The sequence below is a fragment of the Gracilinanus agilis genome, chromosome 1, assembly GCF_016433145.1.
Source record: "Gracilinanus agilis isolate LMUSP501 chromosome 1, AgileGrace, whole genome shotgun sequence".
NCBI lineage: Eukaryota > Metazoa > Chordata > Mammalia > Didelphimorphia > Didelphidae > Gracilinanus > Gracilinanus agilis.
The window spans coordinates 323,230,895-323,243,782 of NC_058130.1; the positions used below are offsets into that span (position 1 = coordinate 323,230,895).

At 36.7% G+C, this 12,888-nt stretch overlaps 1 protein-coding gene across 2 annotated transcripts in view; it reads left to right on the forward strand.

Annotated features, from left to right (window-relative positions):
• Positions 1 to 1,517: 1,517 nt before the first annotated feature.
• CCNH (cyclin H) overlaps positions 1,518 to 12,888 on the forward strand; it is a 22,844-nt gene continuing 11,473 nt past the window's right edge. For both annotated transcript variants that reach the window (XM_044657661.1, XM_044657662.1), the window contains exons 1-6: positions 1,518 to 1,668; positions 4,196 to 4,318; positions 5,549 to 5,622; positions 5,801 to 6,011; positions 8,079 to 8,242; positions 11,345 to 11,415. In XM_044657661.1, the coding sequence (XP_044513596.1) occupies positions 1,552 to 1,668; positions 4,196 to 4,318; positions 5,549 to 5,622; positions 5,801 to 6,011; positions 8,079 to 8,242; positions 11,345 to 11,415 (760 nt within the window). In that variant the 5' untranslated portion in view covers positions 1,518 to 1,551. The remainder of the gene's footprint in view (positions 1,669 to 4,195; positions 4,319 to 5,548; positions 5,623 to 5,800; positions 6,012 to 8,078; positions 8,243 to 11,344; positions 11,416 to 12,888) is intronic.

Genomic DNA, 12,888 nt, shown 5'->3' on the forward strand with positions numbered 1-12,888 from the left:
GGAGTCACAAGGGAAAAGTTCCTCCCAAGTTCCAGCCAGTTTGGTCAGCTTAGCTGAGGACCTGAGGGTGGCTTTACTTGGGATCTCATGGCTAATCCAGGGATGGTTTCAGGATGCCAGGAGTCAACTCCACCAGAACAGATGATCCAAGGTATCCAGGCAGGGAGAGAAAGTTTGCAATGCTGTCCACCAGATCACAAACCACTTCCCTACCCAGTGCTGCTCTGCAGGTCTGATGTCCTCTGCTGTAAGCCTTCACCACTCTCAGGATCGCAGGGAATCTGGATACAACTCCCCTAGCTCTGAGATCTCCCAGTGTCAGCAACAGTTTGTGCCAACCACCATGGAGTCCTTCTCAGGCACAAGCCACTTCCTCCTTCCCCTGCATTCCATTCAGAATGTCCATGACCTCCAGCTAAGGCTTTTCCTAGCCTGCTTACACACCTACTTTTAAACTTATGACTTTTACACGTTTACCAGCAAGATAACCAACATGGAGACAGCAAAATCACCCAACTCAATGAAAGCTACTTTTCTCCCTGCTCCTTTCTCCCCTTACATAGTTAATTAAACTCCTTTTCATTAACTGTTAAATGGACTAAGAGTGACTCACTTCATTCCATTTTTCAGACCTAGATAGGCCCAGCTCCACTATACCTAAGGTATGTATGTATGTATGAAATGATGGAAATTTGAGCATCAATAAAACAATTGATACGATAACATCAACACTGCAAAGAAAAGCAACTCTCTGGGCAGCTATTAATGGATCCAATCAGCAATTCATGGGAGAGCTGGGAGTGACCTTAAAGATCATCTAATACAATTCCCTCATTCATTTCTCTGCTGTCTCTGTCTCTGTCTCTGTCTCTCTCTCATTTCTGAATACTGGTCACTTAATAAATGTTTTCTGACTGGTCGCTCCTATTTGCATAGTAAACTTCCTTTCCTGGAGGGGTTGAGAGGGGGAAATCTCTCTTCTTCATTCAAAGAAGTCCCCAACACTCTAAATTCCCTTCTCCAACTAAAGGGATTGTAGGTACCCCAGAATGGTTCTACTTTGCGCTTGGTCTATCTGTGGTGCTCTTTTATACCTAGTTTGAAAGCGGGAGAGAAGAAAGTTATATTTAGCGTGAAGGGGAGGCGAGAACACCGCGCAAGCGCACTGAGGGAAGGTAGAAAGACCTGAGAAGACTAGTGGGCCGCTGGCTCTGTGCCCCAGGCCCTCCTCCACCGCCGCGCTGTGACCTCATGTCGGCGTATGACGCCACAAGAGAGCGCCCTCCCACTATCCGTAAGGGTGGAGTTAGCCATTGGTGTGATAAGAGAAACTCAGGTCGACCCTACCCCCATACAGCTCAGAAGCGGTAACGCTGTGTCGTCAGCACGTCTGCCAGAGAGGAGGAGAGGAGAGGAGAGGCGTGGCGGGGCGTGGTCAGCTACGAAGTCTGTCTCGCGAGGTTTTCCTGCGTTTCTCAGTTCGCGGCAGGACTAGAACCTGAGTACCTGGGATCCCGGGCTGCTCCCCGGACCCTTCCGCCGCTGCCTACGATGTATCACAACAGCAGCCAGAAGCGGCACTGGACGTTCTCCAGTGAGGAGCAGTTGGGGCGCCTCCGGGCCGACGCCAACCGCAAGTTCAAGTGCAAAGTAGTGGCGAACGGGAAGGTTAGTGAGAGCCCCGGGTCCGCGCGCCCGCGCCTTCGGGCTCAGCCCCGGCGGCCTCGGCTTCGGAGGTCGAGACTCCGCGTTTTACGTTCATCAGCCTCTGCGTCTGTTGAGAGCCCCTGAACACGTTCCTGGCGTCCCGAAGACCCGAGTTCAAATTCAGACTCTTAGGCAGCAGTGTACCTGACACAATTGCCCCGCCTATTAAAGGGAGATAACTATCTCTCCCAGGGTTATTGCGAGGATCAAATAAGATGTTTGCAAAACACTTTCTGTACCTTAAAGCGTTGTAGAAACATTGAAATATAGGCTAGTTAGTATTACTTTTGAGATCCTGGCAAGCATCTTGGAGACGTCCCAACCCAACACTACCAAACTGGAACGGAGGCTCACAGAGGTTAAGTGACTTGCCTCGGATTACAGAGCTTGGACTCAACGTCCAAGGATTCTGATTCCCATCTACGTTCAGGTTTTTTAATGGAGGGTTGGGGATTTTTTTATCTTAAGGGGTTCTGCCTGTTAAATTGGCAGTGGGGCAGTGGGGCAGGTCTACACTGGAAGAACTGCCTCGAAATTGACACCAAGTTAAGTATTTTAGATTGTAGGATTATATAGTATTTTCCTTCCATAAGAGTAGACCGTGGGCTGCCACAGCAGGAGGAATTCATTACCTTGTGACTTACCAACTATTGAAGATTTTTATACCTCTTGAGTTTGGTCTTAGGAGAGCAGGAATCAGTTAAGTATGTATTAAGACCTTACCATGGCAAGCTGGTGCTAGGTGTCTAGGATCTAAAGACAAAATTGAAATACCCTGCCCTTTCCTGAACCCTTAACCCTCTCAAACACCCCACTGAAGGAGACTGCATACATGTTCAAAAAGTGACAAATAACCTTGAAGGGGAAGTTACACTCAGCTAGGAGGACTAGAAAAGGGCCTTATGCAATTGGTAGTACTTGAGCTGAATCTTTTAAGGAAACCAGGGGCTTCAAGATGCAGAGGTAAAATGGGAAAGCATTCCAGAATGTTATATGTGAGAAACAGCAGAAAGGTCAATATGGTTGTACTGTGAAGTCTTGGTATAGTGGTTGTTCTGTCGAGTTCTACTCTTCCTGACCCCTTTCCAGTTTTTTTTTTTGGCAAAGATACTGGAGTGGTTTGCTGTTTCCTTCTCCTATTCATTTTACAGGTAAGGAAACTGGCAAAAAGGGTTAAGTGATTTGCCCAAGGTCATACATTTACTAAGTGTCTGAGGCCAGATTTGGACTTAGGAAGATGAGTCTTCCTTACTTGAGGCTGGGTACTCTATCCATTTGAAACAGTGAAATAGTAAATGAATGAGTAGTTTCACCTCCAAAGTAATCTGTAATTAAGTCCTTTTCATCATTATTCAGAAGTATTGTACTTTCCTAATTGGAAACTCTTTCATTTCCCTCTCTCTAACCATTATCACCTATCATTCTAAGATGTCTTTCCTATGATCAGTCTTTCAAAACCTATTCTTTGCCCCCATCAAGCTCTCTAGTCCCTCAATACCTTCTCAGGCCATTACCCCTGCTCTGACTTCACTTTTTTCCCTCTCTAGCTAGTAGTTAGCCTTTTCAATTCCACAGTCTACTGCTTTAGAATGCTTTGTCCATTTGTCCTATTGCTATTTAGCCATTTATCCCTGGATTGCCCTCCACTATTCACCTCTGCTTTTACCCCGTAGCAGCTGACTTCAATTGGAAAAAGTCTTCACAACTTTCCTGACTGGATATCATTACAAATTCATGTTAACTGAACTTTCACTGAACTGAACCTTCACTGCCCCGGGGCAGTCCTTTTATTCTTAATTGATTCCTTATCTTGTTCCCCACAAAAGCTGAAAAAACTTAAGTCCTCCTGACTTAAACTCCCTCTTCTCTTGAGTGAGTTATGCTGTCCAGGTTTCCTAGGCAAACTGCAATGAGATCAGCACAATGGCTTCACAGACCTTCAGTTTGATAGGCAGCCTCTTCTCTCCCACACTTTTCTTTGAAGTCTCCCAAACACTGAGCTAGTTCTCCACAGTGTGTGCATCAACCACTTCATCTAGTATACATCCCTGAAAAGTATACTGCTCTACCTCACTTAAATCAATTTTATGTGAGTCAAAAGATATCACTCATACCATTTTACTTTTTTATTATTTTACTCCTACCTCAAAGAACTGTAGTGATAGACAAGTGATGAAGTAGCAGGTAAGGATTTCGACAGGAAAAACAGGTTTAAAATCTTTTTCGGACTCTTCTGTAAAATCAGGTGTTTGAATTCAATTGCTTTGTAAGATCCTTTCTAGCTCTAATCATGTCTGATCCATATCCTGTGCTCTTTCTACATATTCTCTTTTTGCTTAGTAGTAAAATTCGTATTTGTTGTGAAGAAGAAATATGGGATTAGACAGTGCCTCTATTTTATTGGACTATATGCAAATTTCGATTTTGGTTCTAAGGAAAAGAATGTAGATGTGTTGACTAAGTTATTTAGTAACTTCTTTTCTTAAAGGTTTTGGCAAATGATCCAGTCTTTCTTGAGCCTCATGAAGAATTGATCATCTGCAAATATTATGAAAAAAGACTATTAGATTTCTGTTCCATATTTAAGCCTACAATGCCAAGATCTGTGGTGGTAAGTTATGACCAGGGTAGGTGAAATATATTGGTTAAAAAACAAGCTTAACTAAATTCTGAATTATCCAAACCCAGCCTTTTAAAAATAAATACTATATTTGCTCACTATATAAAATAATCTCTTTTCCATATTTTTAATGCCGATATCATGTGCTCAGCAATTACAGATAAGGTTACAGGTATTTTGATTTATGAATTATCTTTGAACTCTTCCTAAAACTTGAATTCTCCTTTTTCTCCCAGTATCAGAAGTTTTTTTCCTGACCCAGACATTGTTTCTCATCCACCCTTTGAAAGGTGTAATTCTCTGATACTGTCTTGTACTTGTCACCTATTTATTTGGGTGTATGTATTTTTGTAAATACCTATATATTTATGGAAGCCCATTCCATGCCTATTTACAATTCACCCTGACTGTATGTAGCATACATACATGTAGTATAGGTAATTAATTTATGTTGATTAACTGATTGATATAGTAATCCTTCTCAGTTAAGAGGGTCTAAGGTTCTAACTGGTCTCACAGGTGGAACCCAATACAAAGTTATATCCACTTTACAAATGGAGAAACTTAGGCATATTGATACCCTAAAGCAAGTTGAAAAAGAAAGCATCTATAGTGTTTTATCTCTTTAATGAAAAACATGCTATTTCTTCAGAATATACTGAATAAAAGTATTTAGATGTACTTGTTCAAAGACGTTTATATAAAAGCAGGTTCTTTAGATCTCCTGAGATATGTCTCTTTTGCTTTGAAAGCAGTGAATATTTTGCTAATATACTATCCATATGTACTCTTATTACTTTCACTGCATATTATAAGATGGATTGTTAGAAGCATGATACATAAATAAGGACCTGATGACAACCAGATACTGAAATGAGAATCCCGCTACAACATAAGAGTTTGGAAAAGTGGGAATGGGAGTTCATGTCTTCCCAGACCCAGTGCTCTGTCCATTGAGCCATCTCACTAAAATAAATTACCATAAATACATAGTAAGGATAAGAGGAAGGCTGTGGGCTATATAAATTCATGTATTGTTTTAAAGACAATCATTAACTATGGAAGCTTATGGTTATTCAGAGATTTTTGTTATTATTGACACTGCTTGCATTACAAATCCATTTTTACCAATCAAAACCCTTAGCTACTTTGGGATGTTTTATTTTAAAAGATAACCTAGCTACAAATGACTAACTATAATAATTATTTTCCTTAACTTAGGGTACAGCATGTATGTATTTCAAGCGTTTTTACCTCAATAACTCAGTGATGGAATATCACCCTCGTATAATAATGTAAGTAATAAGCACAACATTTAAAAAATCTTTATTTTTACTATAAATTATTTACAAAATTTATAATTACAAAATTTTGGAAAAGATTTTTTTTACTATAAAAGTCATATGAGAGAGATTGAATTTTCCAACATAACATTTTTAGGAGTTTTAAATGTGTGGATTTTTTTCCTTACAGGCTAACTTGTGCATTTTTGGCATGTAAAGTAGATGAATTTAATGTGTCCAGTGCACAATTTGTTGGAAATCTAAGAGAGAGTCCTCTTGGACAAGAAAAGGCACTTGAACAAATTTTGGAATATGAACTTTTACTTATTCAACAGCTTAATTTTCACCTTATTGTACACAATCCTTACCGGCCATTTGAGGGTTTTCTCATTGACTTGAAGGTAAGTCTTAATTCAGAAGAAAACTAATACATTTTCTGTTTGTGATATGGCATTCAATATGAAAAGATAACTACTTAAAACTCTTTTAAAATTACCTTTTAATTAAAAACATAGAAGCATTAAAATCACTTAATTAGGGTTACTTGAATTATATACAAATTAGGGGCTCTCTCTAGTTTATAATCCTTACAGTGGATCTGTTTTCAGTTTTTCCAACTTTATACAGTTATTAAGAAACATTGGTAGAACCTCATCATATTAAAGCAAGGCTAATAAACCAACATTTAAAAGAAAACTCTGTATTGTATTGTATTAAACTTACTAAAATTAAGGATCACAAATAATCTCTTAACTTTGAGATAAACTAGATGATTACTTATCTAATTACCTTTTTGCTACAACTGATAGAACATGTTGATAGGGACGCACCTTTGAATTATCGAAGAGGAATTGGCAAAGGCTTTAATGGGTCCTGGTAGCAGTCTGATACTTCAAGCAATAGCTTATCTTAGTGCCTTAACTGTCTGTTTTAGAATATAAGAGAGGTTTCTTTTTTCCTCAGGTGTCCTACTTTGATACCTACAACCCTGAAACAAATCTTGTTGGTTCCCTGGCCTGTTGAAGCTGTTTTTAGTGTTCACTTTAAAGTCATGGGTTGACCATGATAGTGATGTAGGGAAAAAGGAGGGAAAGGAAGGGAAGGAAGAAGGTAGCTGGGGAATTGGCCAGGAGTTTTTTGTAGGTAGGCTAGGGAGCGGATTAAATCAGGCTAGACTCCAGGGAAAGTTAGGTAGGTTTATTTAGGGTTAGGAAGGGAAAGTTTAGGAAAGCCAGGGAAAGTTAGCTCTCTGGCAGCTAGGCAGGGACCAAAGTTCTCCAACTAGGTTAGGGGAAAAAAAGGCACCAAAATCCTCACTTCTCTCCTCTTTTATTCTCCCTCTGACACCTCCCACAAAGGAAGTGGGAGGTGTCAGAGGAAGTTGCTGGAAGTAAAAGAGTCCTGGGAGATGGAGTCTCCTAGGGTTTAGGTCCACTTCAAAACGCACAATAGTTATCCATATCTTCTATAGATTTCCTAAAAGTAGGTTTTTTTTGGCATTTGGAAAGAATTAGGAAGTCTTCATCAGTCCAAGATTAATTTTAAGGCACTCCTTCTTAGAGGCCAACTTTAAGGTAGTAGGAACATCATTATTCAAATGGCCACTTCACAAATGCTTACTTAACTAGTCGGTTTTGGAGTCAGGAAAACAGATTCATATCCTGCCTCTTAATACTTATGCATTGTGTGACCTTGAGCAAATGACTTTGTCTCTCTGAACCTAGTTTCCTCATTTGGATAATGAGGATAATAATAGGACCTAACTGAAACTACAAAACTTATATAAAGTACGTTGCAAATCTTATAGCACTAACTATATCTGAACTTTTGTATTTTATATATATGAAACTTTTCTTCTCTATTGTGTTGGGCAAGGAGCAAGTATCATAGAATAAATGACTATCTTAGTACCTTTGGTGGTACATGCTGGCTTTTACCCATTTTTTCCTTTTAATGTAACATAAGGGAAGGGTAAATGGAAGTAAAGGATCAATTATTTTATATGTGGCATTTCTTTTAGGGGCCAGTATAATGTCTACTCTTTTTTTTAGCCCTTACTTTCTGTCTTAGAATCAGTACTATGTATTGGTTCCAAAGTAGAAGAGCAGTTTAAGTGTTTTGCCCAAACATCTACCTTTTAAAAGACATTCTCCTAAAATTATCCTATGCAGAAGAAGCCAATTTCTCAAATTATTTATCTGTTATAAGTAAAATATTTTACAGTATTACATGTTGGCCTTTTTTTTTCTGCCTTAGGGAGTAATAATGTAGAAAACAGAAAAACTGCTAAAACATTTACAGATCTTAGTGATGTTTGTTCTTTGCCATTTTCTAATAAAACATACGGTTTTACATGGGAAATTTATTGAATTGCTTTTCATTGTTAAGCATAAAATAGTGCCTCTTTAATAAGTATTTTCCTTTTGATATGATTTAAAATAAACTACTTCTTGCTCTTTTCTTTTTAGACTCGTTATCCAATACTAGAAAACCCAGAAGTTCTAAGGAAAACAGCTGATGACTTTCTAAATAGAATTGCTTTGACAGATGCTTACCTTTTATATACACCTTCACAGATTGCTCTGACTACCATTTTATCCAGTGCCTCTAGAGCTGGAATTAACATGGAAAGGTATAATTTCTTTTTGTTTTAGGTACAATCTTTATCATTTTATTTACCCACTGTTTTTAGTAAAGTGCTATTTTAAAATGTCTCTGAGTGTAAGAGTTGATATAATAACACATTTTAAAACAGTGGAACAGGCAATTAAGTGATCAAGTCTTTTTCCAAAGTTTTCATTAAAAATAAGAAATATTCTCTGATCCAAGGTAATACATTTCTATCTAAGGCCAGTATGGACAAAGCTTATCATAGGTTTATGATATGGCATATGTAGGAATTTATTTCAATATAATATCTAGGGTTTTAGGAGCAATATAGCATATGTAGATTATATAGAGGCAACTGAGTGGTGCAGTGGATAGAGTGCTGGGCTTGACGTCAGGAAAACCTGAATTCAGATCCACTTGTAGGTACCTAATAGCTGAGGCACCCATGACAAGTCACTTAACCTTTCTGTGCTTCTCTTTTCTCATCTGTAAAATGGAGGGATGATGATGATGATGATAATAGCACCTATTTCCTCAGGACTTTTATGAGAATCAAAAATGACAATACTTGTAAAATGCTAATAGAGTAAGTACCTGGAACATAGTAGGCACTTTATATATGCTAGATATTATTGTTATTACATTCATACCTTCTGATTATCCTGAGAAGAAAGCACAAAGTGAACTGATTGGAGTTAGAGCAAAACTGACTTAAGTGTTATAACATCCTGTATTCCACAGTAGCATTTTCCCACTTCTGCAAAGAGAGGAGGAAAGTATATTTTTAAAATTTCTTTTTCAAGAATCTGATCATTCTAATTGTACAGCATGGTTTTTGCTTTTAATTTTTGGTGATTCTGTTGACGTTGCCATGATCATTGTATATATTGTTTTCCTGGTTCTGCTTATATCACAGTTTCTATCAGTTTGTATATATTTTTTCATGTTGCTCTGAATTCTTATTCATCAGATTCTATTACATTAATGTTTAGCTATTTCCCAATCAGTGGGCATCTATTTTGTTTCTATTTCTTTGCCTCTGCAGTAAGTACTGGTATGTATATGGAATATTTTTTGTCTGTCTTTAACTTCTTTGAGGTATTTGCCTAGCAATGGGATCTTTGGGTAAAAAAGTTATGGACTTTTTAGTCTATTTAGTCCTTTCCTTTACATATTTGGACTAGTTCACATCTCTAGTACAGAAAATATTAGTGCACCTTTCCTTCCACAGTTCTTCCATCATTGACTATTTCTGTCTTGTGTCATCTTTGCCAGTTTGCTGGATATGAGAGATCAAACCTCTGATTTGTTTTGATTTACCTTTCTCTTATTGTTAGTGATTTGAAATAGTCCTTTGTATGGCTGTTAATAGTTTTAAATTGTTTTGAGAACTGTTCATATTCCTTAGCCATCTAATTTATTGGAGAATGTTTCTTAGTTTTGTATATTTGTGTTAGTTGCCTATATATCTCAATCTCACACTCTTATAAAAAGATACTTGATGTAAAGATCCCCCTCACATTTATTAGCTTTTCCTCTTATTCTAGTTGCTTCAATTTTGTTCACACAAAGGCTTTTCCATTTTCAGTATTCAAAATTTATGTTTCATCTTTTGTGATTACTTCTGCCCCTTGGTTAAGAACCCTTACTATTAGTGTTAAAAGTACTTGATTTGGCTCTCTCTAATTATGTTGTGGTATGATTTTTAATATTTAGATCATATATCCATTTTGAACTTACTGTGATATATGATAGAAGGTGTTGTTCTCAAGCTGCTTCTACAAGATAATGTGCTCCATATTCCAAATAACTCATAAAATTGAGGAATATCTGAATGTTTGGTTCCACTAATCAGTGCTATATGGAATTTGGAAGGAAAATGCTGTATATTATAAGCTTTATTTTTTTAATACCCAGTGAAAATATGTTATAATTTTTGAAAATTATTTGGTTTACCAACTTTATTGGGGCGAGGGGCATTAAATAGCAAAAATTTTCCCATTACATCATTCCTCTCCTTTGTATGTTGTTTTTCCTTCTATTATCCTCTACCATGTTTTCATAGAGCTGGTCTTTTTCCTTGGTTAATTTTTTTAATTCTTTCCTGTACTTTAGATTTCTATTTATGCTTTATTAGTCTGCCTTGGGCTTTTTGGCTTACCTGTGTTATTTTTAAAAGTTACAACTTAATCATTTCATAGAAGTCACAGTTGATGTTTAGTTATAAAGCATTATAAATTCTAATTAGCTTTGTATTCCTGAGCAGAAAAAAAAATTAAATTCCAGCTGGGATTATGTTAAGTAGTTGTTTTTTAATAGTTTCATATCCCTTTAACCTTGAATGTCAAATTCAAATAATGTGTCTGGCCACTGACATGCACAATGCAGTATGTAAGAGACTCAGTTTTCATTGGATAAATGAATGAATGCTCTGAAGGAGTAGGAATAATAAAGAGGAAAAAAGAAAGGACAAAACCTAATATGCTTAGTGTTTCACTTTTCTCTTTGTTAAGGTTTATAAAATGTAAAAGCTACAGATAGTTGCAAATCATTTTAAATTATTAATTTAATTTAGTAGTAGTAATAAATTTAGTAAGGTAGTAGTAGATAGAAATCTAGCCTTGGTGTCAAGAAGACTTGGGTTCAATTCCCAAGCTAGTTATGTGACCATGGACAAATCACTTAGCTTTGTTCCAGGCAACTTTCTAAGCCTAAGTATCATAAAAATTACCAATCTGTAATTGTGGAGGGAGTTTCCTCCACCCTGATGAAATGACAGTCTATTACCAGAAATTCTTTTGTCCAAGGTAATCTTGGTGCATTTTATTTCTAACTCTTGACATTTAAATTATGTTAATAATATTGGAGGTTTTTTTGCAAAGAGCAGAAATTGATTTCTTACAGTTGCTATAAATCTTTGAGCTATTAGAAGCTATACCAACATTACTTTGCTGATATTCCAAATAACAGCATAGTTAAGATTGTAAGAAAATAATGGCATATTTGTCCATCATGAACACAACAGATTTTGTTTCTCACATGTACATGATTCTCTTCAATAATAGTTGCAAATTATTACCAAAAAGATTAATTTGCAATTTTATCTTTTTTCCCTTTTTTTTAGTTACTTATCAGAAAGTCTTATGCTGAAAGAGAATCGAACCTGTTTGTCACAGTTATTAGATACAATGAAATGTAAGTAAATCATCTAAGAAACTTTTTGAAAAAAGTGTTCATGTTAAAAGGTAGTATCTTAACTTGGCTATTTTTTCCCCAAAGCATCGTGTGTGTTTCCTGTGACAATACTTAAATTAGATTTGTAATGATCATATTGCAGACATAAAGTATATATTTGTGGCAAACAAGATACATAAAAAGAAACATTTTTCATTGCAGATATTAAACAATGGAATTCACTTAAGAGATTATACATGCTAAAAATATAGGGTGTCCCAAATAACATTTAAGTTAAGGCTTAATTTGCACTAAGATTATTTGGACACCTTTTATAAGTTATGTTTAAGATGAATTTTAGTTTACATAAATTCACTGAATCAAAATCTCGGAACTCAAAGAATTCTCAGAGGTTGTTATGAGCGTGAACAAGAATCCTTTCTACTATACTTCAGTAAGTAGACATTTACCCCCTTCATGGAAAAAGAACTTTATACTTCCCTAAAGGGCAGTTTATTCCATCTTTGCATAACTGTAATTGTTAGGAAGTTTTATTACATTAAATCAAAATTTTTTCTCTGGTACTTTACTGTAGTGTTCCCATTTTTGTCATTTGGGGCCAAACAGAGTAAGTTTAATTTCTCATCCACATGACAGTCTCTTAAATTAACATGACGTTAAGCTGCAAAAGACAAGCTACCATAATTGTATTAACAGACTCCAAAAAAGATTATTTGACTGAATCTAATGGAATTAAGTTTAATAAGGATAAATGTTGAGTTTTATACTTGTGAAGTCAATTTTTCGAACCTTGGTACAAGATGTTCTGTGCTGTTTTTCTGAAAAAAATCATTGAGGGGTCTACCAGTCAACAGTATGATGTGGTAGCCAACAAAAATTATCACTATTGTGAACTGCATTAAAAACCAGAGCTTTCAAGAGTTCTCTAATCAAACCAGACTGGAGTATTGTCTTCAATACCCAATGGTACCATAGTTTGGGAAAGATATTGTTAAACTAGAGAATTTCCAGAGGAGGGAAGTCTAGATGATGAAGGTCTTTTAGACATTTGAGTATTGAAGGAACTGGGAAATGTGTATGTAACCTGGAGAAGAGATTTGATAGCCTATGTTCAAGTACTTGAAGGACCTTCTTATGTTCTATTAGATTCCAAGGGCCAGAACTGAATTTTTGGGGCCAAAAATTGCAACAAGGCAGACTTAGGATCAATTTAGGAAAAATCTGCAAGGAAATCAGCTATTAAAAAATAGAAGGATGGAGTGAGAGTCAGGCCTAGAGACGGGAGGTCCTAGGTTCAAACCCAGCCTCAGCCACTTCCCAGCTGTGTGACCCTGGGCAAGTCACTTGACCCCCATTGCCCACCCTTACCACTCTTCCACCTATGAGACAATACACCGAAGTACAAGGGTAAAAAAAATATATATATATATTTCACCACTCTCTGCCTCAGTTTCCTCATCTGTAAAAATGAGG